Raw genomic sequence first — 24,941 nt, forward strand, 5'->3', positions numbered from 1 at the left:
TAATAATTGCTTGGTATGAGAATTTATAATAACGATAGTACGAATTGGTTTATTATTAGCTAAGCCGAAGGAGAATTGCCGAATTGATACTACCGTAAAAAGAGGAGGAACTCAGAAAAAAACGATGAAGATTCTGGGAGTGAAATTCGCTCCGTTAAGCGTACCATTAAGACGAAGATTAGAAACGCTCTCAGCCGCGCTTTGGATCCTAATTTTCGCATTTGGATACTTCGCGGGATATATTCTCACCGCCTATTTTCTTTTCTTCACCCAAACCATGCGCTACTTCGTATTACTTTACTTCGTCTGGATGTATTACGACTGGAACAAGTTCGATGTAGGCAAAATACGGTAAGTTCAAAACATTTATTTATTTATTTATTTATTTTATTTGCAAGCTTCAGCCCTATGTTACAAAATGAACAAAGGGAGCTACATTTTTAAACGTAGGAGTAAAGGGATAAATACGGAAAATAACGTAATATAATAACTTGTTAAGAGTTACATTACTGCATAGCTTGTCGATGAACAGGTAGAAAGAACTAACGAATTGGAGTTGGCTAGAAATACTATTACACGTCTGCGACATCTTTTAGAAATTCGGAGATTTATATTAAGATTTTACCATTTGACAAATATGATTTAGATAACAAATCGATAATAATCCTCCTCCTCACATAAACGAGTAAATAAGGAGTGAAACGCGACTTGACACGCACGTTGAACCGGAATCGTAGAAAAAATTGATTAAAATCAGTTACAAAAATAGAATAAACATTTTATATTTTCGATTAGATTAAACTTGGTTTATATTAAAGATTCATAGTAACAAATTTTATCCATAATATATGCTGCTCCTGAGCGAACTGTTTGCAATGAAAATTTCATTTGAATACTAAAGCCGCTTATTTATACAATCATCGGCGGATATGTGACTTGACGAGTTGGATTTCTGTACTACAGGCGAAAACTCCTGCAGTGGATTAGAAACTGCGCGTGGAACCGATACTTCTGTAACTACTTTCCCATAAAATTGGTGAAAACCACTGATTTGGATCCGAACAAGTTGTATTTATTCTGTAGTTTCCCGCATGGGATCCTATCGTCAGGAGTTTATGGCGCTTTCGCAACAGACATCGTCGGCTGTAGAGAACTTTTCCCGGGTCTCGAATTTAGGGTCGTCGTACTTGATCTTTTCTATAAGTCGCCGCTTTGCCGCGAGTATTGTCGCTTCAACGGTACGTATTATTTAATATTTTTTATTCGATCACACAGTGCATGTACGCTTACGCTATTATTTATATATATTGAGACATTTTGATTCATTAACGATATTTGAATTTCACCATAGCATACACATTTGCTACATTAACATTTACATAGAAATACTTCTATTTGGTATGAACAAATGAAAAGTTCATTTTACTTAGTAATATACACATATATTTTCTACTTGTTCTACATATCTATGCAATACTGCATAGCTCTACTGTTCAAATATCGTTGCTTGTATTTACATTCACAACCCACCTATCAATTTAGGAGAAACTTCTCCGTCTGATTTACAATTCAGAAATTAAAGAATCCGGAAGGATGAAGCTTGCCAAGTAACAATATGGTTTTTACATGTTTTAATGATTTCTAACGTTAATTTTGCTATTGGATGTTACATCTTAAATCGAATCATAATATCCTTTAATACGAAGAGTAAAATCATTGCACCATGTTCTGTAAATACATCTCGTCTGAGACATGTAAATATCTGTTGTTTGTTAATGACGATCATTTCTGAACGCGATGTGTATTTTTTCGAATCTGTTTGTGCAAAACTGTGATCGCCGCCGGTATAAATTGGCTCTAGCGTAAGTCATAAAACACTAAGTTCAAGTTCCTAACATTTCTTAAATCATCAACGATTACTTTTTGGTTGTTAACTTCACTAATTTTACAACTCAGCTATTTTGCTACCAAATGACTATTATGATTCAACCATTTAATTATGACTCATTTTAAATCGGTATATAAATAGGCGCCCTTGCTAGTAGTCCAGAGTGCATGAATGAACAACTATCGACAAAACCTTCGCCACCGTACACCGGAAGGGCGACGGTTCTGATCCCCGGCGGAGCGGCAGAAGTATTCGAATGTAAACCGGGCACTTACCGCATCCTGATAAAAAGGAGAAAAGGCTTCGTGAAGCTGGCGCTGCAAAATGGGTCGGTATAATATTTCTTTTCGTTCACTCGAATGTTAATCTCATGAGAACTTAAAACTGTAGAAACCTCGTCTCTTTGAACGTCGTGGCCGTAGACAAATCTGATTTAGCGTGCATGAAGTATAGTCACTTGTACATTATTGCAATTGTTACTTGCCTATAGAGTCACAAAAATTAGCGGTTTAATTAAGAGCATCTGTCACTTAAAAATCGAAGTGACACTCACGGAATTCGTTTGTTTCAGAAACCCTCTGGTTCCTGTCTGTTCATTCGGAGAAACGGATATTTTCGATCAATTGACCTGGCCAGATGGCTCGTACGTGAAGAGACTACAGGAGTTCATTCGTAAGAAAATCGGTATACCGCCGGTTCTAATGGTTGGTCGAGGATTTTTCCAATACACTTTCGGTCTTATCCCTCGACGGAAGCCAATTACTGTCGTTGGTAAGTGTTCAAAGCTGAGAAATATCTAGCTCTGTAATACAATAATCTTTCGAGAAATATAATTTTAGGGAAGAGACTTTGGTATTTGGAATACGTTTGAAAATTTTTATTTTCTCATAGAGGAAATTCTAAGCTTCTTTAATGCTAATTAATTTTTTTTCTCAGTCGGCAGTCCGATGGAATTACCAAAGATAGAAGAACCAACGAGAGAAGAAGTCGAGGAATATCACGAGAAATTTGTCAATCACCTGGAGAAGTTTTTCGAGAACGAAAAATACAAGTACATCGAGAACGCGGATTCGGTGCATCTTGAGTTCGTATAGCGATACCAGTAAATAACGATCATTTATAACGGACCTTCGCAATTGTTTATTCAAAAGATCAGGGAACTGCTCAATTCCTTAGACTTGTACAGACTTCTGGGATCTTATATATAAAAGTGATAGAGATAAGCGGTTAAATGGAGTGGTAAATAATAATCACTTGCATATCATACAAGCCTTTTACCTTTCACTGAGCGAAAAATGGATGAATTCTGTCGCAGTATGGTTGACTCTGTACAAACATTTGTTGATATCATGTAATTGTACATTGTTTGTGTATATATATAGTAAATTTTGTTAAAAAGGAAACTGAATGTCCTGAATAAGAAGGTGTTAAAAGTTATTAAAAAAATTCGTACAAATTTATATGCATTACAGTGCATTACATGTAAGTACACGTCTTATGCATTAAGATACCATCGGTCAAAGTAATTATAAATGTTGTCTCGATACAATTAATCTAAGTATATCTTTCTCTGTGCCGATGCACAGCGTCTGATAGATGCACACCTTGTCCTCCGTCTATTTTTTATAGCAGATCGCAATCCGTATATGTATTACTTCTTAACTCAACATGTTTAGCTTCCTTATTTCGTCTCTTTTTCTTAATTTCATTAAAAAATCTATAATTTGACTAATTCTAAGGTTGATACCACTGTCTCTTATTAGCCTTAGAGATCCTTGTTGAACTTCGTATTTCTTTCTCGAAAAACTCAACCACGCAATAATGTTCACATCTTGCAGAAAATTACTTCACCTACTAATTATCATCATAAGTATTACACTATTAATACTTCCCACATTTTTATCTATCATGTATATAAATATTCAAAATTTTCCATAAATACATAAACATCCTCGGTCTACTTACGTTAAATATGGTATCTAAATCTAATACTCGTTAAAATCCTTCTCCTAACTCTTCCGTCCATAGTTTGTTGTAGACGCCCATTATTCACCCTTCACAACCTGCACCGTCTAGTCATCCCTTCAGCTAGATTCTTGGATTATCGATCCAGAGAAGGTCAGTACCAAACCGCATCAAAGGAGACAGCATCAAATTTCTTCAACGCGTTCCTAGAGAGAAAAAACGACGGATGCTTTCTCTTTTTTGACATTAATTCCACTGCGAGAATGCCTGTGTGACTACCGAGATTCATGAGATCATATTCGCGACCCCTTGCATAACGCGCTTATGCGCTAGACAGCGTCACGCTGCTACGCTGACCAACGCGACCTGCCAGCATTCCGTCGTGAACATTCATTTTCTTGCATTCGTCCTGCTCGGATCATCTCAACCGTATTATCGTGTCGTAAGTTTGGCTTCGAAACGAACAATCTTAGACGACATCCAGAACGCGATAAGATTGTGTCAAAATCGGAAATCCCTAGACCCGCAAATAGAAAGAGGCTATTTGGCGATCACTGATAACTCCTGCTAGGAAACGACACTCACGTACGTCTCTCGAATGTTTATCTTTTCCATTCAGAGAAACGGGGAATCTTATGCTTTCTTCCTGTTTCATTGACTTTTTTGTTTCAATAGCAGGAAGGTAGAGAGAAAACGTGATTGAGAAGAGTTACAGAGAGTTGCATGAAAATAATTCAACGTATCTGTAGTTATCAAAATGCAAAATATCTGTAAGTAAAGTTTCTCGTGCATTAAAATCGTGTAGAAAGTTTCATTCTTTGTTGTATGCTATATTCATATTACTGATGCGACTTTATACTAAAGTGATTTGAAAAGGATTATTTCTACGTGTCTTCTTAATGTAATTAAAAAGTTTTTTCGAAGTATTTGAATTGCTTCTCTCTCAGTATATTTCTTACTCAACACGTAAACAAATTCTTAACGACCTTCTCGAATTTATGGATTTACTAACTGTCTACTATTTGCAAAAATCTAATATATGTTTATACGCTTTATTATTCAAAAAAATACCTGAGATAAAACAATTCAGGCATTTTCTTCGTTATTTCAATTCTATTCTTTGATCAATGAATCATGCAGTTCATCAACTTGAACCTTAACGAGTCGTCAATATGTTTAACTTTTCAATTATGTATTTATATTCATCTGTATAATTCGTTCACTATTAAAGAATGATCTATCTCGGAAGAGCACACCAAGAGTACGATAATTTCATAATACTTATATTCTAATAACAACCACTTAATTGACTTCGTCAAAGAAGATATGAGTAATTCTAATCAATACAGAACGATAATCTTGACAAATATATACATTATGATATATTACCATACGTTATGTATATAATAAAGCTACACGTAAGGTAATGACTATATTGTAACATATGCCATTATATTACAACAAATAAATAATTTCACATGAATTAAATAATAGTACTAGAACTATAAATAAAGAATATATTAATCTTAGAATAAACTGGGGAAACAAGATCTGAGAACAGGCTTAATTAGCAGTTACAATACGGTGTTCCGTAGGATAAGGTATTCTCACTTCTAAATGTGTTTAGTTAGTTAAAATTATGCGGAAGCTTTTTTATCGCTAATTTTCGCCATTGAAAACGCTTTCAGATTCAACTGCTTTCGCGTTCTATAAAGTAATCAGAATATTTAGAGAATAAAAACTGATAAGAAATAAAAGACCTAACTATAGTGAATGATTCATTCAAATACAGGAAGTCTCATTTGTTTATACGCTTCTACATTTTTATAAGCTAACATTGACAAAGCTAAAGTCAAAATATTTTTTAGACTAATCGTCTTCACACAACTAATCGTTTCTATATCCAAACATTTGTTCCGGCGGAATATTACAAATAATTTTATAATACATTTTACAATTACATCGTTGCGAAATATAAAAAAGTAGGTTTCCTATATCATTTAGGAACTCCCTATAACATTCTCATTTAAGTTCAGTTAAACAGAAGATACGGTTTCTTTGAGTTGTAAAAATCATTTATTCTACAAGATCGATCTACTTCGAAACAATGGAAAGAGACGTGCTTACTCTACTCTAACGAGTCGGTTCTATTTCTTCTCGCGTGCGTAGCTTTTATAAATAATTCGAATGCATTGCGCGAACGACACGCGAATAATGTACAGTCACTTCGACCAGAAGACATAAATCATAATTTTTCTCGAGTATAGCGTGGAGTTTGCTCGCTTGAATATCATTAGAACCCACGTTGGTTACGGAGCAACCGTGGGAGAATGGTTTCGAGCGTAAAATTTGATGATGATGCTAGCTTGCCGTAGGAACTCGAAATCAACCACTTTCTAAGTATGGCACTATGTCGGAGGATTGTGTTAATATCACGTATCCTCGATTATGTCCATCGTGTACTGAATTTCTATTTTTAGAGAGTATCGTCCACCATCTGACGCATTGAACGTCATTAAGTGGTTGAAAACATATAGGTTTTTTGGTAAACCCTGATCTCTAGACACAGCTTATCCGAATTAAAGATTCTGTTGGTAATGATAGCAATGATGACATATAGTATTTGATATCTTTAATTTGCTTATTACACGCTTTTGATCATTCGTTGGTGATAATGATCCGTTTCATTAGTTCATCATTTGGATATAATCGTTTCGCATATAATCGCTTCTATTAATTTTACGAATACGATTCTCTTTCAAATTTTTAATCATCATTCGTTTTTACTTCTATCACTCCAATTCTTTCGTTCCCAATCCCTACGCTCGTATTTGCTGTACAATTTAATAATTGCTTGATATAACAATTTATAATAACGATGGTACAAATTGGTTTATTATTAGCTGGGCCGAAGAAGAATTGCCGAATTGATACTACCGTAAAAAGAGGAGGAACTCAGAAAAAAACGATGAAGATTCTGGGAGTGAAATTCGCTCCGTTAAGCGTACCATTAAGACGAAGATTAGAAACGCTCTCAGCCGCGCTTTGGATCCTAATTTTCGCATTTGGAAATTTCGCGGGATATATTCTCACCGCCTATTTTCTATTCTTCACCCAAACCATGCGCTACTTCGTATTACTTTACTTCGTCTGGATGTATTACGACTGGAACAAGTTCGATGTAGGCAAAATACGGTAAGTTCGAAACATTTATTTATTTATTTACTTATTTTATTTGCAAGCTTCAGCCCTATGTTACAAAATGAACAAAGGGAACTACATTTTTAAACGTAGGAGTAAAGGGATAAATACGGAAAATAACGTAATATAATAACTTGTTAAGAGTTACATTACTACAAAGCTTGTCGATGAACATGTAGAAAGAACCAAAGAATTCGAGTTGGCTAGAAATACCATTACGCATCTGCGTCATCTTCTAAAAATTCGAAGCTATATATTAAGGTCTTACAATTTGATAAATATGATTTAGATAACAAATCGATAATAATCCTTCTCGTTACATAAGCGAGTAAATAAGGAGTGAAACGCGACTTGACACGCACGTTGAACCGGAATCATAGAAAAAATTGATTAAAATCAGTTACAAAAATAGAATAAACATTTTATATTTTCGATTAGATTAAACTTGGTTTATATTAAAGATTCATAGTAACAAATTTTATCCATAATATATGCTGTTCCTGAGCGAACTGGTTGCAATGAAAATTTCATTTCAATACTAAAGCCGCTTATTTATACAATCATCGGCGGAGATGTGACTTAACGAGTTGGATTTCTGTACTACAGGCGAAAAATCCTGCGGTGGATTAGAAGCTGCGCGTGGAGCCGATACTTCTGTAACTACTTTCCTATAAAATTAGTGAAAACCACTGATTTGGATCCGAACAAGTTGTATTTATTCTGTAGTTTCCCGCATGGGATCCTATCGTCAGGAGTTTATGGCGCATTCGCAACAGACATCATCGGCTGTAGAGAACTTTTCCCGGGTCTCGAATTTAGGGTCGTCGTACTTGATCAACTCTTTAAATCGCCGCTCTTCCGCGAGTATTTGCACTTCAACAGTATGTATTATTCATTAACTATTATTTCACCACGCATTGTAAACGCATGCGCATGTACTTACATCATTCCTCATAAGTATTGCGACACTTTGTTTCATTAACACCTTTGAATTTTATCACAGCGTACATGAGGATAATTAAATAATAATTCAGCAAACAGTATTCGTTATCTTTTATAGAATTAATAGATTACAAATTTTCATTAAATATTGAGAAACATGGCAATAATGATTTTTACTATTTGTTAAATAAGGTAGAAATTTGCTACATTTACATTTACATATAAATACCTCTTTTTGGAATGAATAGATGAATAATATATTTTACTTAGTAATACACACATATATTTTCTACTTGTTCTACATGTCTACGCAATACTGCATAGCTCTACTGTTCAAATATCGTTGCTTGGATTTATATTCACAAGCTACCTATCAATTTAGAAGTAACCTCTCCGACTGATTTACAATTCAGAAATTAAAGAATCCGGAAGGAAGAAGCTTGCCAAGAAACAATATGGTTTTTACATATTTTAATGTTTTCTAACGTAAATTTTACTATTGGATGTTGCATCTTAAATCGAATCATATCATTTAATACGAAGAGTAAAATCATTGCACCATTTTTTACAAATACATCTCGTCTGAGACATGTAAATATCTGTTGTTTGTTAATGACGATCATTTCTGAACGCGATGTGTATTTTTTCGAATCTGTTTGTGCAAAAGTGTGATCGCCACCGGTATAAAGTGGCTCTAGCGTAAGAAACATATTTTATAAGTGAAATACTTTGAACTGTTTATATAATGTACCAATTATGCAACTGTTAATGCGCATACTTTATTGTTGCGTAATTTCTGTTAATGAAATGACAAAGTCATAAAACACAAAGTCCAAGTTCCTAACATTTCTTAAATCATCAACGATTTCTTTTTGGTTATTGACTTCTCTAATTTTACATCTCTGCTATTTTGCTACCAAATAACTATTATGACTCAACCATTTAATTATGACTCATTTGAAATCGGTAAATAAATAGGCGCCCTTGCTAGCAATGCAGAGTGTATAAAACAACAACTATCGACGAGACCTTCGCCACCGTACACGGGAAAGGCGACGGTTCTGATCCCCGGCGGTGCGGCAGAAGCATTCGAATGTAAACCGTGCACTTATCGCATACTGATAAAAAGGAGAAAAGGCTTCGTAAAGCTCGCGCTGCAAAATGGGTCAGTATAATCTTTCTTTTCGTTCACTCGTATCTTAATCTCATGAGAACCTAAAACATTAGAAACCTTGTCTCTTTGAACAACATGCCCGTACACAAACCTGATTTAGCGTACATGAAGTATAGTCGTCTTAATGTTTAATCTTTAAATTATTGGCATATTTATTAATCGGCAGAAAAAAGAATAGTTGATATCTAATGAAATTAACTCTTAACTAATATCCTTCGATTAAAATACTTTATTATACTTTGTATCCTTCGCTGTACATGATAAAAGTATCTCATAGAGAAGACTATGGAAGACCAGATAAAATCCACCCTAAATCGTGCATCGTGATTTAAATTTTGTGGTCACGACACTGCTGATATTCACGCAAGTTCATACTTTTATAAACATAATTGAACAAATGGAACATAGTTATAATTTTAGGCACTCCACTTCATTATTATACACATTCGATATTTTGCATATTCTTTTATACTATGTGACACATTGTGATTTAAATTGTTACTTCCCTATAGAGGCATAAATATCAGCGGTCTAATCGTGAGTATCTGTCACTTAAAAACCGATGTGACAATGGCCGAATTCGTTTGCTTCAGAAACCCTCTGGTTCCTGTCTGTTCATTCGGAGAAACGAACATTTACGATCAATTGACCTGGACAGATGACTCATACATGAAGAGACTACAGAAGTACATTCATAAGAAAATCGGTATAGCGCCGATTCTACTTGTTGGTCGAGGATTCTTCCAATACACTTTCGGTCTTATCCCTCGACGGAAGCCAATTACTGTCGTTGGCAAGTATTCAAAGCTGAGAAATATCTTGCTCTATAACACAATAACCTTTCAAGTAATATAATTTTACGGAGGAGACGTTCGTGTTTGGAATACGTTTAAAAATTTTTATTTTCTCATAGAGGAAATTCCAAGCTTTTTTAATGCTAATTAATTTTTTTTCTCAGTCGGCAGTCCAATGGAGTTACCAAAGATAGAAGAACCAACGAGAGAACAAGTCGAGGAATATCACGAGAAATTCGTCAAGCACCTGGTGAACTTTTTCGAGAACGAAAAACACAAGTACATCGAAAACGCGGATTCGGTGCATCTTGAGTTCGTATAGTGATATCACGAAATAATGATCATTCATAACTGACCCGCGCTGTGATTCTTGGAAGGACCAAGAAATTGCTCAATTGTAAACGTACAACGTGTATTTATGTATTAAATAAGTTTTAAGATGTGAAATAGTTGAGCAGAGAATGGACAATTGTTAGGCGATGTAGTCAATTCGATAATTACGTGTCTCAAGAACGTTGCATAGAAAAGGACCAATAGAGTTATGATATCATGAATAAGGACCGAAGAGCTATACAGTACGTCCAGTTTAAATGTACGCACATTACCATACCTCTAATTGTTAGAAATATCAATAAACACTTGTACAAAGGTTTTATTGTCGAAGAAAACTTCCAAAATTTTGTTTAATCTGTTTCTTTGAATCCATAGTTTAATTCAACATCGAATGAAATAACTTATATACGAAGAGCATGTTTGCATTTCTAATAGTTGAAGAAACAATAGCATTCAAACGTATGTATTTAAACTGAACAATTATGCTTTTTCCATATGTAATTATACTTTTACATAGAAACATATATATTTCACGAGATCCGGTCGTTGAGACTACAATAATTGCACATATGCATGAGGCAGATAACAGAGAATGTAAATTAGAATAGTTGCTATGTACTATGTACGTGCGATTTGGTGACAAACCTGTAGTGTCTGCTTTTTTGTAATTTTCATAGAATCTTACGTGACGTCTAAAATGCCCTATTTCTTTAGACTTCTAGGAAGATCTACATAAATGCAATAGAAAAATGCGTTTGCACGAGGTGATAAATAATCACACGCGTAGCATGCAAGCCTCGTATTTGTCAGTAAGCGAAAAATGACTGCGGTCTTTCGCAGTATGGCTGATAAACATATGTTCAAACATATTTGTTGATCAAATGAAATGGACCATTTCTTGTATATATAGCAACTTTTGTTACAAACAAACCTGAGTCTTTTTTAGAACACATCTATTGTTAGAAATTATTAAAAAGATTCATACAAATTGTTATGCACTACAATGCGTTACAGTATGTGCACCTATTCGATTTAGTGGTAAAATTAATTGAAGTTGTCGCGATGATAATACAGTAAATACGAATAATTAATCGAGGTATATTTTTCTTTTGGTATCGGTGCACTCTAATAGATGCATACATTTCCCTTTCGCCCGTTTCTCATTTCTTTTTTATATGTATATATGTATATATATTGTGCAATAAACATATTGCCTCAGCAGAAGAATTGTTTGATACGCTTCTGGTACACGTGTCGAGAAGTTTGACCTTTTCACTGTAGATATGAAAGGCAAAAAAAAAAGGGAAAGATACGGAGTACGATTATCTTATTGCTAAAGATACTTTTACTCTACTAAAGCCTAAAATTGGTGCTTTACTTCTGCACAATAATTTTTTTTAGTTGGTGTCTTTGAATAATTATGCCGTTAGAATGTGTCGTTGCAAGACACTCCAATGAGGCAATTACTAATCGAAAAATATTTCCTATTAAATACCGTACAAGAGTATCAATGGGGCGTTTTATGGAATTTTTTGATTACAGGACATTCGGGAAATTTTTCCAGATTGCTACAATAAAAATATGAGTAACAACACTACAGTATAGATGAAGCTTGGAAGCTTCTATCCGTCAGAAAGTGGAATGTCAAAAGATCGCAATCCTTATACGTATTCCTAAACTCAACATGTTTAACTTTCCCTATTTTGTTTCTTCTCCTTAATTTAATTAAAAAAGTTCATAATCTCGGTAATGGAAAAATTGATACCGCTGTTATTAGCTTATGGGATTTTTGTCCTTCTGTTTGTATTTCTTTTTTGAAAAATTCAACCACGCATAAATGTTCACATTTTGCAGAAAATTGCTCTACCTACTAATTCTCATAATAAGTATTACATTTTTTAACTTTAATACTGCCTACATTTTTGTCTATCACGTAGATAATCATTGCGTGCACTCTCCCATCCACAAATTCCGATAAATGCATAAACATTCTCGGCCCACTTATCATAAATATGAAATCTAAATCTAGTAATCGTTAAAATCCTTTTCCCAACTCTTCCGTCCATAGTGTGTTGCAGGCGCCCATTACTCACCCTTTGCAACTACCACCGCCCAGTCGTTCGATCAGTTGGATCAACCAATTATAGATCAGGACTAAACTGCATCAGACTAGCATTCAACATTTCATTCCTACGCAGAAAGAAAGACGGAGCCTTCTCCTTTCTCGTCATTGATTCACCCCTGTTCAAAAAATGCTGCTTAGCTACAGAGAAACACGTGATTGCGTTCGCGAACTCTTGCAAACGGCGCTCAGAGTACACAGCGTGACGCCGAGCCGCGTATTTCGTCGCGAGCATTTATCTTCTTTCCGTCCTGCCCTGTGTTCGTTATTTCAACAGTGTTCTCCGGGGGAAGTCTGTCTCTAGTATCACAACACACCATAACAGTGTCGTAAACGGGAATCGCCGACTTCCCAAATAAACAGAGACTATATGGCAGTCGCTGATAAATCGTGCTAGGAAACGACACTCAGGTACGTTCCTTCATAGTCCAGTTTTTAGATTCGGTGGAACGGAGAACCTTACGTCTTCTTGTCGTTTCATTGACTTTTTCAAATAGATTCAGACAAAATGTGATTTAGAACAGACGAAGAGATTTTTTGATTTAAAGAAACAGTGAGTAACTTTAACATTAACATAAAGGAATTCGGAAACTTCTAAATATTAAAATACCTTGGTGACTTGAAAGCATTAAAATATATTACTGTTGCTGCAGCTGCTTTTCTCGAAAACAAAAACAAAAAAATAAATTCTTGCATTATCCATCCAGTTCGCCAGACTTAGTACCGTATGATTATTTTTTGGCATTGCAACTTTATGTAATAACGCAAAGGAAGCATTATGGAATCCTTATATTCAAGACAATCGGATGGTTGACGATGGATCTTCAAAGACATTACATAAAAAGAGGTGCAAAGATTATCCGATGCATTAGCTAACAATGCAATTCATTATAAAATCGCAGAAGGATCGTGATTCAAATAAAATAAAACATTTTCCCCAAAGCTTTGCCTCTGATCTATCGTTACAAAAGTTCGGAACTAAAGATTCTGTTATTTCTGATAGCAATGATGAAATGTAGGATTTGATATCTTTATTCTGCTTATTTCCGGCTTTCGATCATTCGTTGGCGATAATGATCCGTTTCATTATTTTATCATTTGGATATACATACATGTAATCGTTTCTATTAATTTTACGAATACGATTCTTATTCAAATTTTTAATCATCATTCGTTTTTACTTCCATCACTCTAATTCTTTCGTTCCCAATCCCTACGCTCGTATTTGCTGTACAATTTAATAATTGCTTGATATGACAATTTATAATAACGATAGTACGAATTGGTTTATTATTAGCTGAGCCGAAGGAGAATTGCCGAATTGATACTACCGTAAAAAGAGGAGGAACTCAGAAAAAAACGATGAAGATTCTGGGAGTGAAATTCGCTCCGTTAAGCGTACCATTAAGACGAAGATTAGAAAAGCTCTCAACCGCGCTTTGGATTTGCGCATTTTTATACTTCGCGGGATATATTCTCACCGCCTATTTTCTTTTCTTCACCCAAACCATGCGCTACTTCGTATTACTTTACTTCGTCTGGATATATTACGACTGGAACAAGTTCGATGTAGGCAAAATACGGTAAGTTCGAAACATTTATTTCTTTATTTATTTTATTTGCAAGCTTCAGCCCTATGTTACAAAATGAACAAAGGGAACTATGTTTTTAAACGTAGGAATAAAGGAATAAATACGGAAAATAATGTAATATAATAACTTGTTAAGAGTTACATTACTGCAAAGCTTGTCGATGAATAGGTAGAAAGAACCAACGAATTGGAGTTGGCTAGAAATACTATTACACGTCTGCGACATCTTTTAGAAATTCGGAGATTTATATTAAGATCTTGCCATTTAATAAATATGATTTAGATAAAAAATCGATAACAATCCTTCTGCTCACATAAACGAGTAAATAAGGAGTGAAACGTGACTTGACACGCACGTTGAACTGGAATCATAGAAAAAATTGATTAAAATCAGTTACAAAAATAGAATAAACATTTTATTTTTGGATTAGATTAAACTTGGTTTATATTAAAGATTCATAGTAACAAATTTTATCCATAATATATGCTGCTCCTGAGCGAACTGTTTGCAATGAAAATTTCATTTGAATACTAAAGCCGCTTATTTATACAATCATCGGCGGATATGTGACTTGACGAGTTGGATTTCTGTACTACAGGCGAAAACTCCTGCAGTGGATTAGAAACTGCGCGTGGAGCCGATACTTCTGTAACTACTTTCCTACAAAATTAGTGAAAACCACTGATTTGGATCCGAACAAGTTGTATTTATTCTGTAGTTTCCCGCATGGGATCCTATCGTCAGAAGTTTATGGCGCATTCGCAACAGACATCATCGGCTGTAGAGAACTTTTCCCGGGTCTCGAATTTAGTGTCGTCGTACTTGATCTTTCCTATAAGTCGCCGTATTGCCGCGAGAATTGTCGCTTCAATGGTACGTATTATTTATTATTTTTTATTCGATCACACAGTGCATGTACGCTTACGCTATTATTTATATGTATTCAGACATTTTGATTTATTAACGATATTTGAATTTCATCACAGCATACACGCGATTAATTAATTAATAATTTAACAAACAGTATTCGTTATCTTTTATAGAATCAATAGGTTATAAATTTTCATTAAATATTGAGGAACATGGTAATAATGTTTCATACAATTTGTTATATAAGGCACACATTTGCTACATTTACATTTACATATAAATACCTCTTTTTGGTATGGACAGATGAAAAATTTATTTTACTTAGTAATATACACATATATTTTCTACTTGTTCTACATGCCTACGCAATACTGCATAGCTCTACTGTTCAAATATCGTTGCTTGGATTTATATTCACAAGCTACCTATCAATTTAGAAGAAACCTCTCCGTCTGATTTACAATTCAGAAATTAAAGAATGCGGAAGGAAGAAGCTTGCCAAGAAACAATATGGTTTTTACATGTTTTAATGATTTCTAACGTTAATTTTGCTATTGGATATTACGTCTTAAATCGAATCATAATATCCTTTAATACGAAGAGTAAAATCATTGCACCATGTTTTGTAAATACATCTCGTCTGAGACATGTAAATATCTGTTGTTCGTTAATGACGATCATTTCTGAACGCGATGTGTATTTTTTCGAATCTGTTTATGCAAAAGTGTGATCGCCGCCGGTATAAATTGGCTCTAGCGTAAGAAACATATTTCATAAGTGAAATATTTTGAACTGTTTGTACAATGTACCTACTATACAACTGTTAATACGCATACCTTATTGCTGTCTAATTTTTGTTAATGAAATGACAAAGTCATAAAACACGAAGTCCAAGTTCCTAACATTTCTTAAATCATCAACGATTTCTTTTTGGTTGTTGACTTCTCTAATTTTACAACTCAGCTATTTTGCTACCAAATAACTATTATGATTCAACCATTTAATTATGATTCATTTGAAATCGGTAAATAAATAGGCGCCCTTGCTAGCAATGCAGAGTGTATAAAACAACAACTATCGACGAGACCTTCGCCACCGTACACCGGAAGGGCGACGGTTCTGATCCCCGGCGGAGCGGCAGAAGCATTCGAATGTAAACCGTGCACTTATCGCATTCTGATAAAAAGGAGAAAAGGCTTTGTAAAGCTAGCGCTGCAAAATGGGTAGGTATAATCTTTCTTTTCGTTCACTCGAATCTTAATCTCATGAGAACTTAAAACTGTAGAAACCTCGTCTCTTTGAACGTCGTGGCTGTACACAAATCTGATTTAGCGTGCATGAAGTATAGTCACTTGTACATTATTGCAATTGTTACTTCCCTATAGAGTCACAAAAATCAGCGGTTTAATGAAGAGCATCTGTCACTTAAAAATCGCAGTGACACTCGCGGAATTCGTTTGTTCAGAAACCCTCTGGTTCCTGTCTGTTCATTCGGAGAAACGGATATTTACGATCAATTGACCTGGCCAGATGGCTCGTACGTGAAGAGACTACAGGAGTTCATTCGTAAGAAAATCGGTATACCGCGGGTTCTAATGGTTGGTCGAGGATTCTTCCAATACACTTTCGGTCTTATCCCTCGACGGAAGCCAATTACTGTCGTTGGCAAGTATTCAAAGCTGAGAAATATCTTGCTCTATAACACAATAACCTTTCAAGTAATATAATTTTACGGAGGAGATGTTGGTGTTTGGAATACGTTTGAAAATTTTTATTTTCTCATAGAGGAAATTCCAAGCTTCTTTAATGCTAATTAATTTTTTTCTCAGTCGGCAGTCCGATGGAGTTACCAAAGATAGAAGAACCAACGAGAGAACAAGTCGTGGAATATCACGAGAAATTCGTCAAGCACCTGGTGAACTTTTTCGAGAACGAAAAATACAAGTACATCGAGAACGCGGATTCGGTGCATCTTGAGTTCGTATAGCGATACCAGTAAATAACGATCATTTATAACGGACCTTCGCAGCGACCTGCCAGTATTTCGTCGTGAACATTCATTTTCTTGCATTCGTCCTGCTCGGATCATCTCATCCGTATTATCGTGTCGTAAGTTTGGTTTCGAAACGAACAATCTTAGACGACATCCAGAGCGCGACAAGATTTTGTCAAAATCGGAAATCCCTAGACCCGCAAATAGAAAGAGGCTAAAAATCATTTATTCTACAAAATCGATCTACTTCGATACAATGGAAAGAGATGTGCGTAGCTTTCATAAATAATTCGAATGCATTGCGCGAACGACATGCGAATAATGTACAGTCATTTCGACCAGAAGACATAAATCATAATTTTTCTCGAGTATAGCGTGGAGTTTGCTCGCTTGAATATCATTTGTTCGATCACTCGTGGAGAGACGCGATCGCGAGGAAGCACGTCAACGGGAGTCGTAAATTCCCGTTACGATTAGATAATCGACGCCACGAAATGATCGATCCCCTATTTCGGTTAGGATAATAGAGGTGGTTTAATTGAGTAGTTACACTGATTCAACAGGTATAACTTAATGTTTATTCCAACAACTTTGTAGAGAAATGATTACACTGATGCGAATGTACAAGTTAAGTAAGTAGATGACTTGACCTAATCCTAATGTCGTCGGAGAAGTCGTTGACTTGACTTTCCTAATGTCGTAGGAGAAGTCGTTGACTGGACTTTCCTAATGTCGTAGGAGAAGTGAGTTAAAGTGACGATGCTGTATCGGAGGAAAGCTAGTCGTGGATGTGTCTAACACTAGGTGTTACGTCGCGCAAGGCATCTCACGCCATCCGGCGCTGCTTGACCGCCAACGGTCTGCGCATCGTCCTTCGACCCTCAATAAATTCAAGGAACCCGTAAAACGACAACTTTTAATGCTATTGTTTTGACATATGTCGTCAATTTACGGAATAAGCTCCATATCCTAGAGATGCTTTCCGTTTATAGCCAGTTTAGAAAGGCCCTTGGATTTACTACACGCTATTAGGAAACCCGGAGAAAGCAGGTAGTGACTTAGCAAAAAACGAATGTTTAATCACCGAGAAATCCAGGTTTCCGTCAAACAAGACATCAACTAGCAACATTGGTAGGAGGCTCCATCCCCTCTGGTCATTCTTTAACATTGACTTAAACCAATGGACATCGTAGGTCGTTGCCCTCACTCTACTCACGAAAGGTGTGAACAACGAATCCACGTCCTTAATAAAAAGGGAAACACCCACACCGAGCTTTCTTCTGTAATCCTACGAAAACGAACTACAGTGTTCCTACAACATTCATCCTGTCGATTACGAGGCTACTTCGGTTGTCTCTCTCACTCGTTCCTTGACTACGTCATATCTTAGGATATCGTCTACGTTACTGCATATCAGTGTAAAAGTGTTGAAAATATATAACGTTTATAGCTCTGTTAATCACAGTGTTATACTTATTCAATCACCCCTATTATCCTAGCCGAAATAAGGGGATCGATCTATTCGTGGTGTCGATTCTTGCAATCGTAACGGCAATTTACGACTCCCGTTCACGCGCATTCTCGCAACCGCATCTCCCCGCGATAGGCCGAAAATACACTAGGGATCATCGGATTTGTTGATGTCAATTTTGGTTAGAAACGTGAGGGTAGTAGACATTGCTTCTGATTGGGTAAAAGAAGGTTGGTGGACTAGGAAGGGCCTTAGCCGCCCTTGATAGAAAGTTGCTGGTGGGAAGCATCATACGTGAGAAAAAACTAACTTTCTCGTGTCAAACCGTAGTAGACAATACTCTTTAGAAGGCGATTTAGAAAAGGGATATTTGTTTGGCCTGAAAGACCTTAGCTAGTAAATTACTGAGATTTGTGATAGGTCCTTGAGACTATTGAGGGTAGGCAGTGAGGACGAGCGGACATCTGGTTACCATCTAGCCCGCGGTGTGGGGCCTGGTCTAGGTAAAGTGTTGTCCGACGTAACACACTGTTATGGGGATATTTATAGGTTTAATAATATTATCTATTAAATATTTTGTAGAAATTTTAGTGAAGAATTGTATGAAGAATTTGATTAGGGAGTATTGAATGTGTCATTTTTAGCTGATATATTTCATAATTAATATTTATTAGTACAGAAAAAAATAGTAATAAGTGAAAATGTTAAACCAAATTTACAAATAAACATTTACAAATAAACCAAATATATAAATAATTAATTAATCCTCGGTAATAAAAAAGATAGCAGAAGAATTAAAATTTGTATGGAACTTAAACGTATAATTTATTTTCTAAGGATCCTTCTGAAAGGATCGCCATAATATTAAACGATAATATCTTATTGTAAAAACAATGCACACACTTGTACATCCAGGTAATGGTACACTTTATATATTTGTATTCAATAGGAAATGCTCTTTCTTGCAAATGCGTCAACTACAGGAGCCGCCAGTATTCCAAAAATCAAGAACAGTGTACACCAACCAGCCCTGCGTACGATCTATAAAAATATAATTCTTTCTTCGCATATATATTTTTAACAATATTTACAACTGTTATGTATCTCCCTGATATTTTTATTAATATTTCACCTTGTCTTGCCATTCCTTGTTCGCGACGCAGTCGCGAAACTTCATCCTTGAAAAGTGAACCGTATTATAAAGTGGTATCCATGTATTTGGAATTTGTCTATAGAGGAACGTGTCTAATCTTTTTCGAAGAAGGAACGATTTCCTCGTTACCAGATCCCTCATCTGAAAATTTTACACCTGTACTTAATCTTTATAATATTTGATATCGTTGAAATCAACTTTAATCAATTTACAAATTTCCTTCTCTCCGTTAAATCCTTTAAATCTTGCTACTTCTACCGTAACTATGACATTATTCAAAACTAAAAAACAAATACACTTTGCATTATTAAAATCGACCTTAATCGATTAAAAAGTTCTATTTCCTTCATTAAGCCTCGAAGCTTTACTGCATGAAATAAACATTCGTATGATAATTAAGAATTTCAGAAAAAAGAGAATCACTGTAGAAGATAAAAATTATTTTTCACTTCGATAGCATTTCAATACGAGAAAAATACCTCGATATAATTGTATATGGCAAGATCGCAACTAGCATGTGCGTCCTCGCATCGAAGTTCCGTGAACTTTGGAAGAATCAAACTGAAATCTGAGTCGTAGCGTTCCATTAACTCATCCAGTAATAAAATATCCTCGAACCCCTGGCAAAGTAAGCACATAATTTATAAAAAGACTCGTGAGACCATTAATAACGATGGTTATTTAAGTAACAGGACCAAGATTATGGAAGATATCTTTTATGAAGCTAAATAGACGTGAAATCGAATGAAACTAACCGTGTTCATTCCTTGGGCGTAGAAAGGCACCATGGCGTGAGCAGCATCCCCAACGAGAAGCGTTTTTCCAACGTGATATGGTTTGCACTACAGCATGTTTACAAAAAATAGGAAGATAAGATAAATTTAATTAAGACTAAATAGATGGTTATCATTCCAAGTACATATGTACTTGATTAATCATAATTCGACTACCGATACTCATGCGTAATTAACTTGGATAAAAATATATCTTATCTTCAAAATGTGGTAATACATATTTTATCCTTTGTAATTTTTATACCTTTGCTCATCTTTATATAGCTTGTCATGTTTCTTACTTATTTATTAATTTCATACTTATCATAGATATAAATGAATAAACGTTTCCAGTCTAACAGCAACGATACTCGAATGGAATACTATTCCATACACACACTAGATGTTATTATTTAATCAATTCCATAAATTTATTTTATTTATTCCGAGTTTGTCTGAAATAGTTCCAATGACTAGTTCGAATCGCAAAAAAGATACTGGATAAATTATTGGAACCGGAGTATTAAAAATATATAATCTTGCGTAATTTTCCATTTCAATATCTTAGATATAACGAAACAATCCAAAGCTTTGAAACGTACCTTAATAAGATAAAAATCATCTCAACTAACGTCTCCTTTCCAATTAACAACAAATCCACTCAGACTCACCTTAATAGTAATCAATGTCTTTGGTTCCTTTTCGAAATAATTCTTAACTATCTTCTCCCTTCCAATTAATTCCAGTAGGTCCGGAAATTGCTCTTCGAAGAACTTCAAGAGATCCTGCGGCGTCTTCAACTTGTCCAACGTCGAGAAAGGGGCGAATATGTCACCAGTGAATGTATGGTCGTCATTAGGCAAGGCTATCATCATGAATTGTCCCCGTGGCCAAATGTGAAAATGCTGACCACTCATCGCAAACTTGCAATCCAAGCGAGGTTTTCATATTTTCGAGGTTTCGTGAACAATGTCAAATGACTCGTATCTATTCTATTTATTCGTTTCTTTTCTTTTTAAATTATTGTACATGGGATCGAAAATTAGAATTCTCTTCAGGATTAAAAATCCGTTTTCCAATTTAAATTGAATTAAGTAAAATCGCATATAGAGGAAATTAATTGAGATGTGTAAATAATTTGTGGAAAAGAAAAATTGCAGTTACCTCGTTATTTTTCCCAATGGGGACGAATAATTCGACGTAACCATGTTCAATGTATGTTTGACTAAAGTTGAACAGCGGCCTCTTCGCCATTACTCTTCTGATAGTCGAGTAAGCACCATCGGCGCCGATTATCAAATCCGCTTTTACCTCTTCTGTTCTTTGAGTCTTCGTGCTACAAAATTCAACGAGCTATACGTAACGCAAAATAATTTTCTAAATTATTTTATGAAGATATTCTTACTCTAGTATCGTCAGTTTCCCATTATCTAAATCCGCATCCACCACTTTCTTGTTGAAGAAAAGATTCACTTCTGGGTATTTATCGGCAGCTGTTCGATGAGGCAAAATTAAAAAAAAAAACGAAGAAAGAATAAATAAAGGATAATTAAGTATCGAGTTTTGAAATGTTTGATTTGTAGAAAATTTAACATCATTTTCTATTCTTTATCAAATCGAATAAAAACTACTATCTGCCCTATTTGCAAAATAGTGCTTGATAAATACTACTTCTAGAAGAAGTTTTAGATTAGTGAATTGATGACAAGATTAGTAAATAGAACAGGTGTCATTTTTCAATGAAAACATTAGATCTTAACATTTTAATGAAAATCCAGTAAAAAATATATGAAGCCATAGCTCGAATGTCAGACTTAATTCGGCTCGTTCAGAAATTTGCTTTATCATTTCATTATAATTTCTTTTAATTTTTAGAAAACATTGTTTCCACCACAAGAAATTAAATACTTCAAAATCCTGCCTGTAAATATTAGTAAAAGATATTGTTTAAAAAAGGCATATCTTTTGGGAAAACAGTCACAAAGCCACCTAAACCTACAAGTTCTTTGACAACAGATGGTAAAAGATTTAAAGGTACTTGAGCAAACCAAAATAAGATAAAAATGCAGAATAGAAAAGGTCTAATGCCTCGCCGATTAATTTAAAGCTGTACGGATTAAGGAATAGAATGCGTAGACATTATCTTGTATGGAAAGTTTCATACGTATTCATGTACATATCAGATTAAAATGGCACTGGGGCGTTTTACGCAGAAGATCGTAAGAAGCACGAGCTAGTAGTAGCAAGAAACTTGACACGCTCGAATTCTTGTGGCTTCACGCACCGCCGCGTTATCGGATATCCAGTCATTTTTCTTTCAACATAAGAGCATCTAGTGTTCATTCGCGATTCTTTTAAATCAAGATCCGATTTTTATCAAAATGATTGATCCTACAAAATCTTTTGGTTAAATTTAGATTAGAATTTTGATTGATTTGCCGACTATCCGATTAATCGGTTCTCAAAAAATCTACACATCGGCTGATTAGTAATCCGTGACGATCATTTTCAAACGCAGTTGCTAAACCATCTTTATGATTGTATAATATTACGAAAAGGAAGCGAGAACTTTTTCACATTTTTGTATACTTATCTTATTACGTCTTGTTTTTTGTTTTAAGCAGCTTTTTCTTATCACAAAATTGAGAAATAACGAGCGAAGTTCCTAATTAGTTAGTACTTATCTAGATTGTTTCAATAAATGTTAGTTATTATCTTTATCTAATTATTTGAGAGAGAAGGATGTACGTCAATGAATTTCTGAATATTTACTTACCATTTAATAGAACTATGTTTAAGCGTCGTCTGCTGACTGAATAAATGCACTGCAAAGGAGAGAGAGAGAGAAGGTGCCAGAAACATTCAAAAGTGACTATTGCCTTTTAAATATTATACATAGAAACTTTCATAGAAGAGTAGAAGTTCTAAAAAATTGCTCACATTTCCGTTTACAATATCGTAAGGTATGTCCTTCAGGGTACCATCCTTGTTGTGGATCATTCTACCATGCATAGCAATGCCATGACCATCGATCACTGCCTCTTCAAGACCAACTGCCCTTAAAGCTTCCCGCCCTCTGATCGACAGAGCCAAGTCAATGCTCTGACCTCGAGAATACTCCACTCTGGTGTCTAAATGATGACAAGCGAATTTTAATCTTTGCATCTCTATTATCTTTCTAAAAAACAAAAAAAAAAATGGCAAACACGCGATATTTATTTATCGTAAAAGTGAATACGCGTATGGAAGAATACGAAGGGATTTTAATGCTCCGAAGTCACTTCTATCACAGCAACTGAACATTGAATAACAAGAAGGAAAATACAAAAAGCTTCCCAAAAGCATCGTAATTGTGAGAAATATATGTTTAGAATTCAAAGTTATTAAACAATCCTTGTAAACTAGAAGAAAATCGGAAATTATCTTAAATACGTAAGAAAGCAAGTTATATGCTAATCTAAAATTAAAAAAAAGACACAACAGAATATATATATATACACACATATATACATATATACATATATATAAATAGTGAAAATTCTTAAGAAGTTCACCTGCGCGATACTCGTAAATGTTCACAGAATGGCCTCTTTTTGCGAAATAGCAAGCTGCCAGAGAACCAACCTAAAAGATCGAAGACTCACTATATCAATTTTCTGCACGAGCTATCTTTGAAATTTCTAGTAAAAGCTTTTCGAAATATTATTTCTTTCGCAAAAGAATTATTTTCGAACGTCAAAACACGTACCAAACCACCCCCGACGATGGCGATTCGCGACTTTCGATTGGTGGCCGCCATGGTATACCGTTCTGCACCGAAGCCGCTGACCAACTACCTGTCCTAGCAAGATCCTCGTCTTACCGTACACATTTACTAGCGTGCATGGCGAGCTACGTAATACTAATCTCAGATATCGTTGTAATTTTTCGACTATTCCAAGAATTTTGGCAGAAACGCAACTTTTTTTCGGAGGTGTAGAAGATGCAAGGATCGATCAGATTTACCGTGAATCAGAGTAGATTTTTATCAGAGACAATTTTTAAGTTTCTGAATTTTGGGAAATATTTGAGAGTTTAAAATAACTTGTTAGTGGAAAAATGGTGTCTTGAAGTGTATCTTTGGAAGAGATAAGATACAAGAAACTTTGATCTTCGCCAATGTATTTTGCGACGGTATGATTAAAAGCAGGTGTGTATATCTGAAGATATCTTTATATCGATATTTATATCGTTCTAATATCTTTCTCTTGTAATACCTTTAAAATTTAAAGATCTCGTTGTCTTGTATTTCATAATTCTTGTATTTCATACATTTATCGTATAAATTATTTTATAGATTATGTCCTCTTTCCCTTCGTTAAATGCATTGAGAGGTATTAATGGATTATCCGGAGATCATATTTTAATACGACTTGAATTCTGACACCGTTCTCAGTGGAAACTAGTTGGTTCAATCTGACCTTCGTGTATCTATTCAACCGAGATACTATGGTTTTATATACGTAGCGGAGTTAAATCACGAAACACAGAAATTCTCAAATGTCTTTTTAGAATCTTTCGCAGAATCTCCCAACGCAAGAGAAAAAGGAAAGAAACGGAGACTTATTCGATGAAGAAGATAAGCGAGATCATCGTAGGAACTCCGAACGCAAAAGGAAAGAAGAATCATC

The 24,941-nt window shown here is 35.0% G+C and overlaps 4 protein-coding genes across 4 annotated transcripts; 3 read left to right on the plus strand and 1 right to left on the minus strand.

Moving 5' to 3' along the window:
• The first annotated feature begins 69 nt into the window (after nucleotides 1-69).
• On the plus strand, nucleotides 70-3,404 carry LOC138181522 (2-acylglycerol O-acyltransferase 1-like). Its single transcript, XM_069116369.1, has 5 exons — nucleotides 70-351; nucleotides 964-1,238; nucleotides 2,030-2,216; nucleotides 2,460-2,659; nucleotides 2,825-3,404. The coding sequence occupies exons 1-5, from the start codon at nucleotides 125-127 to the stop codon at nucleotides 2,980-2,982; spliced, it is 1,047 nt and encodes a 348-aa protein (XP_068972470.1). The 5' UTR covers nucleotides 70-124; the 3' UTR covers nucleotides 2,983-3,404.
• An 816-nt stretch (nucleotides 3,405-4,220) lies between these two features.
• On the plus strand, nucleotides 4,221-10,649 carry LOC138181526 (2-acylglycerol O-acyltransferase 2-like). The gene is made up of 6 exons (XM_069116373.1): nucleotides 4,221-4,438; nucleotides 6,757-7,048; nucleotides 7,661-7,935; nucleotides 8,975-9,161; nucleotides 9,764-9,963; nucleotides 10,129-10,649. Exons 2-6 carry the CDS (start codon nucleotides 6,822-6,824, stop codon nucleotides 10,284-10,286), a joined length of 1,047 nt encoding a protein of 348 aa, XP_068972474.1. The 5' UTR covers nucleotides 4,221-4,438; nucleotides 6,757-6,821; the 3' UTR covers nucleotides 10,287-10,649.
• A 3,117-nt stretch (nucleotides 10,650-13,766) lies between these two features.
• LOC138181523 (2-acylglycerol O-acyltransferase 1-like) lies at nucleotides 13,767-16,907 on the plus strand. Its single transcript, XM_069116370.1, has 5 exons — nucleotides 13,767-14,002; nucleotides 14,610-14,884; nucleotides 15,918-16,104; nucleotides 16,347-16,546; nucleotides 16,711-16,907. The coding sequence occupies exons 1-5, from the start codon at nucleotides 13,782-13,784 to the stop codon at nucleotides 16,866-16,868; spliced, it is 1,041 nt and encodes a 346-aa protein (XP_068972471.1). The 5' UTR covers nucleotides 13,767-13,781; the 3' UTR covers nucleotides 16,869-16,907.
• A 2,086-nt stretch (nucleotides 16,908-18,993) lies between these two features.
• Nucleotides 18,994-24,210, minus strand: cn (Kynurenine 3-monooxygenase cn). The gene is made up of 11 exons (XM_069116368.1): nucleotides 24,020-24,210; nucleotides 23,826-23,895; nucleotides 23,212-23,402; nucleotides 23,048-23,096; nucleotides 21,677-21,764; nucleotides 21,436-21,607; nucleotides 20,943-21,194; nucleotides 20,254-20,340; nucleotides 19,978-20,118; nucleotides 19,478-19,639; nucleotides 18,994-19,386 (listed from the first exon to the last, which is right to left on the minus strand). Exons 1-11 carry the CDS (start codon nucleotides 24,068-24,070, stop codon nucleotides 19,288-19,290), a joined length of 1,362 nt encoding a protein of 453 aa, XP_068972469.1. The 5' UTR covers nucleotides 24,071-24,210; the 3' UTR covers nucleotides 18,994-19,287.
• Between the last annotated feature and the right edge of the window lie 731 nt (nucleotides 24,211-24,941).

Source organism: Bombus flavifrons, chromosome 7 (genome assembly GCF_040668555.2).
Source record: "Bombus flavifrons isolate JBK064 chromosome 7, iyBomFlav1_principal, whole genome shotgun sequence".
NCBI lineage: Eukaryota > Metazoa > Arthropoda > Insecta > Hymenoptera > Apidae > Bombus > Bombus flavifrons.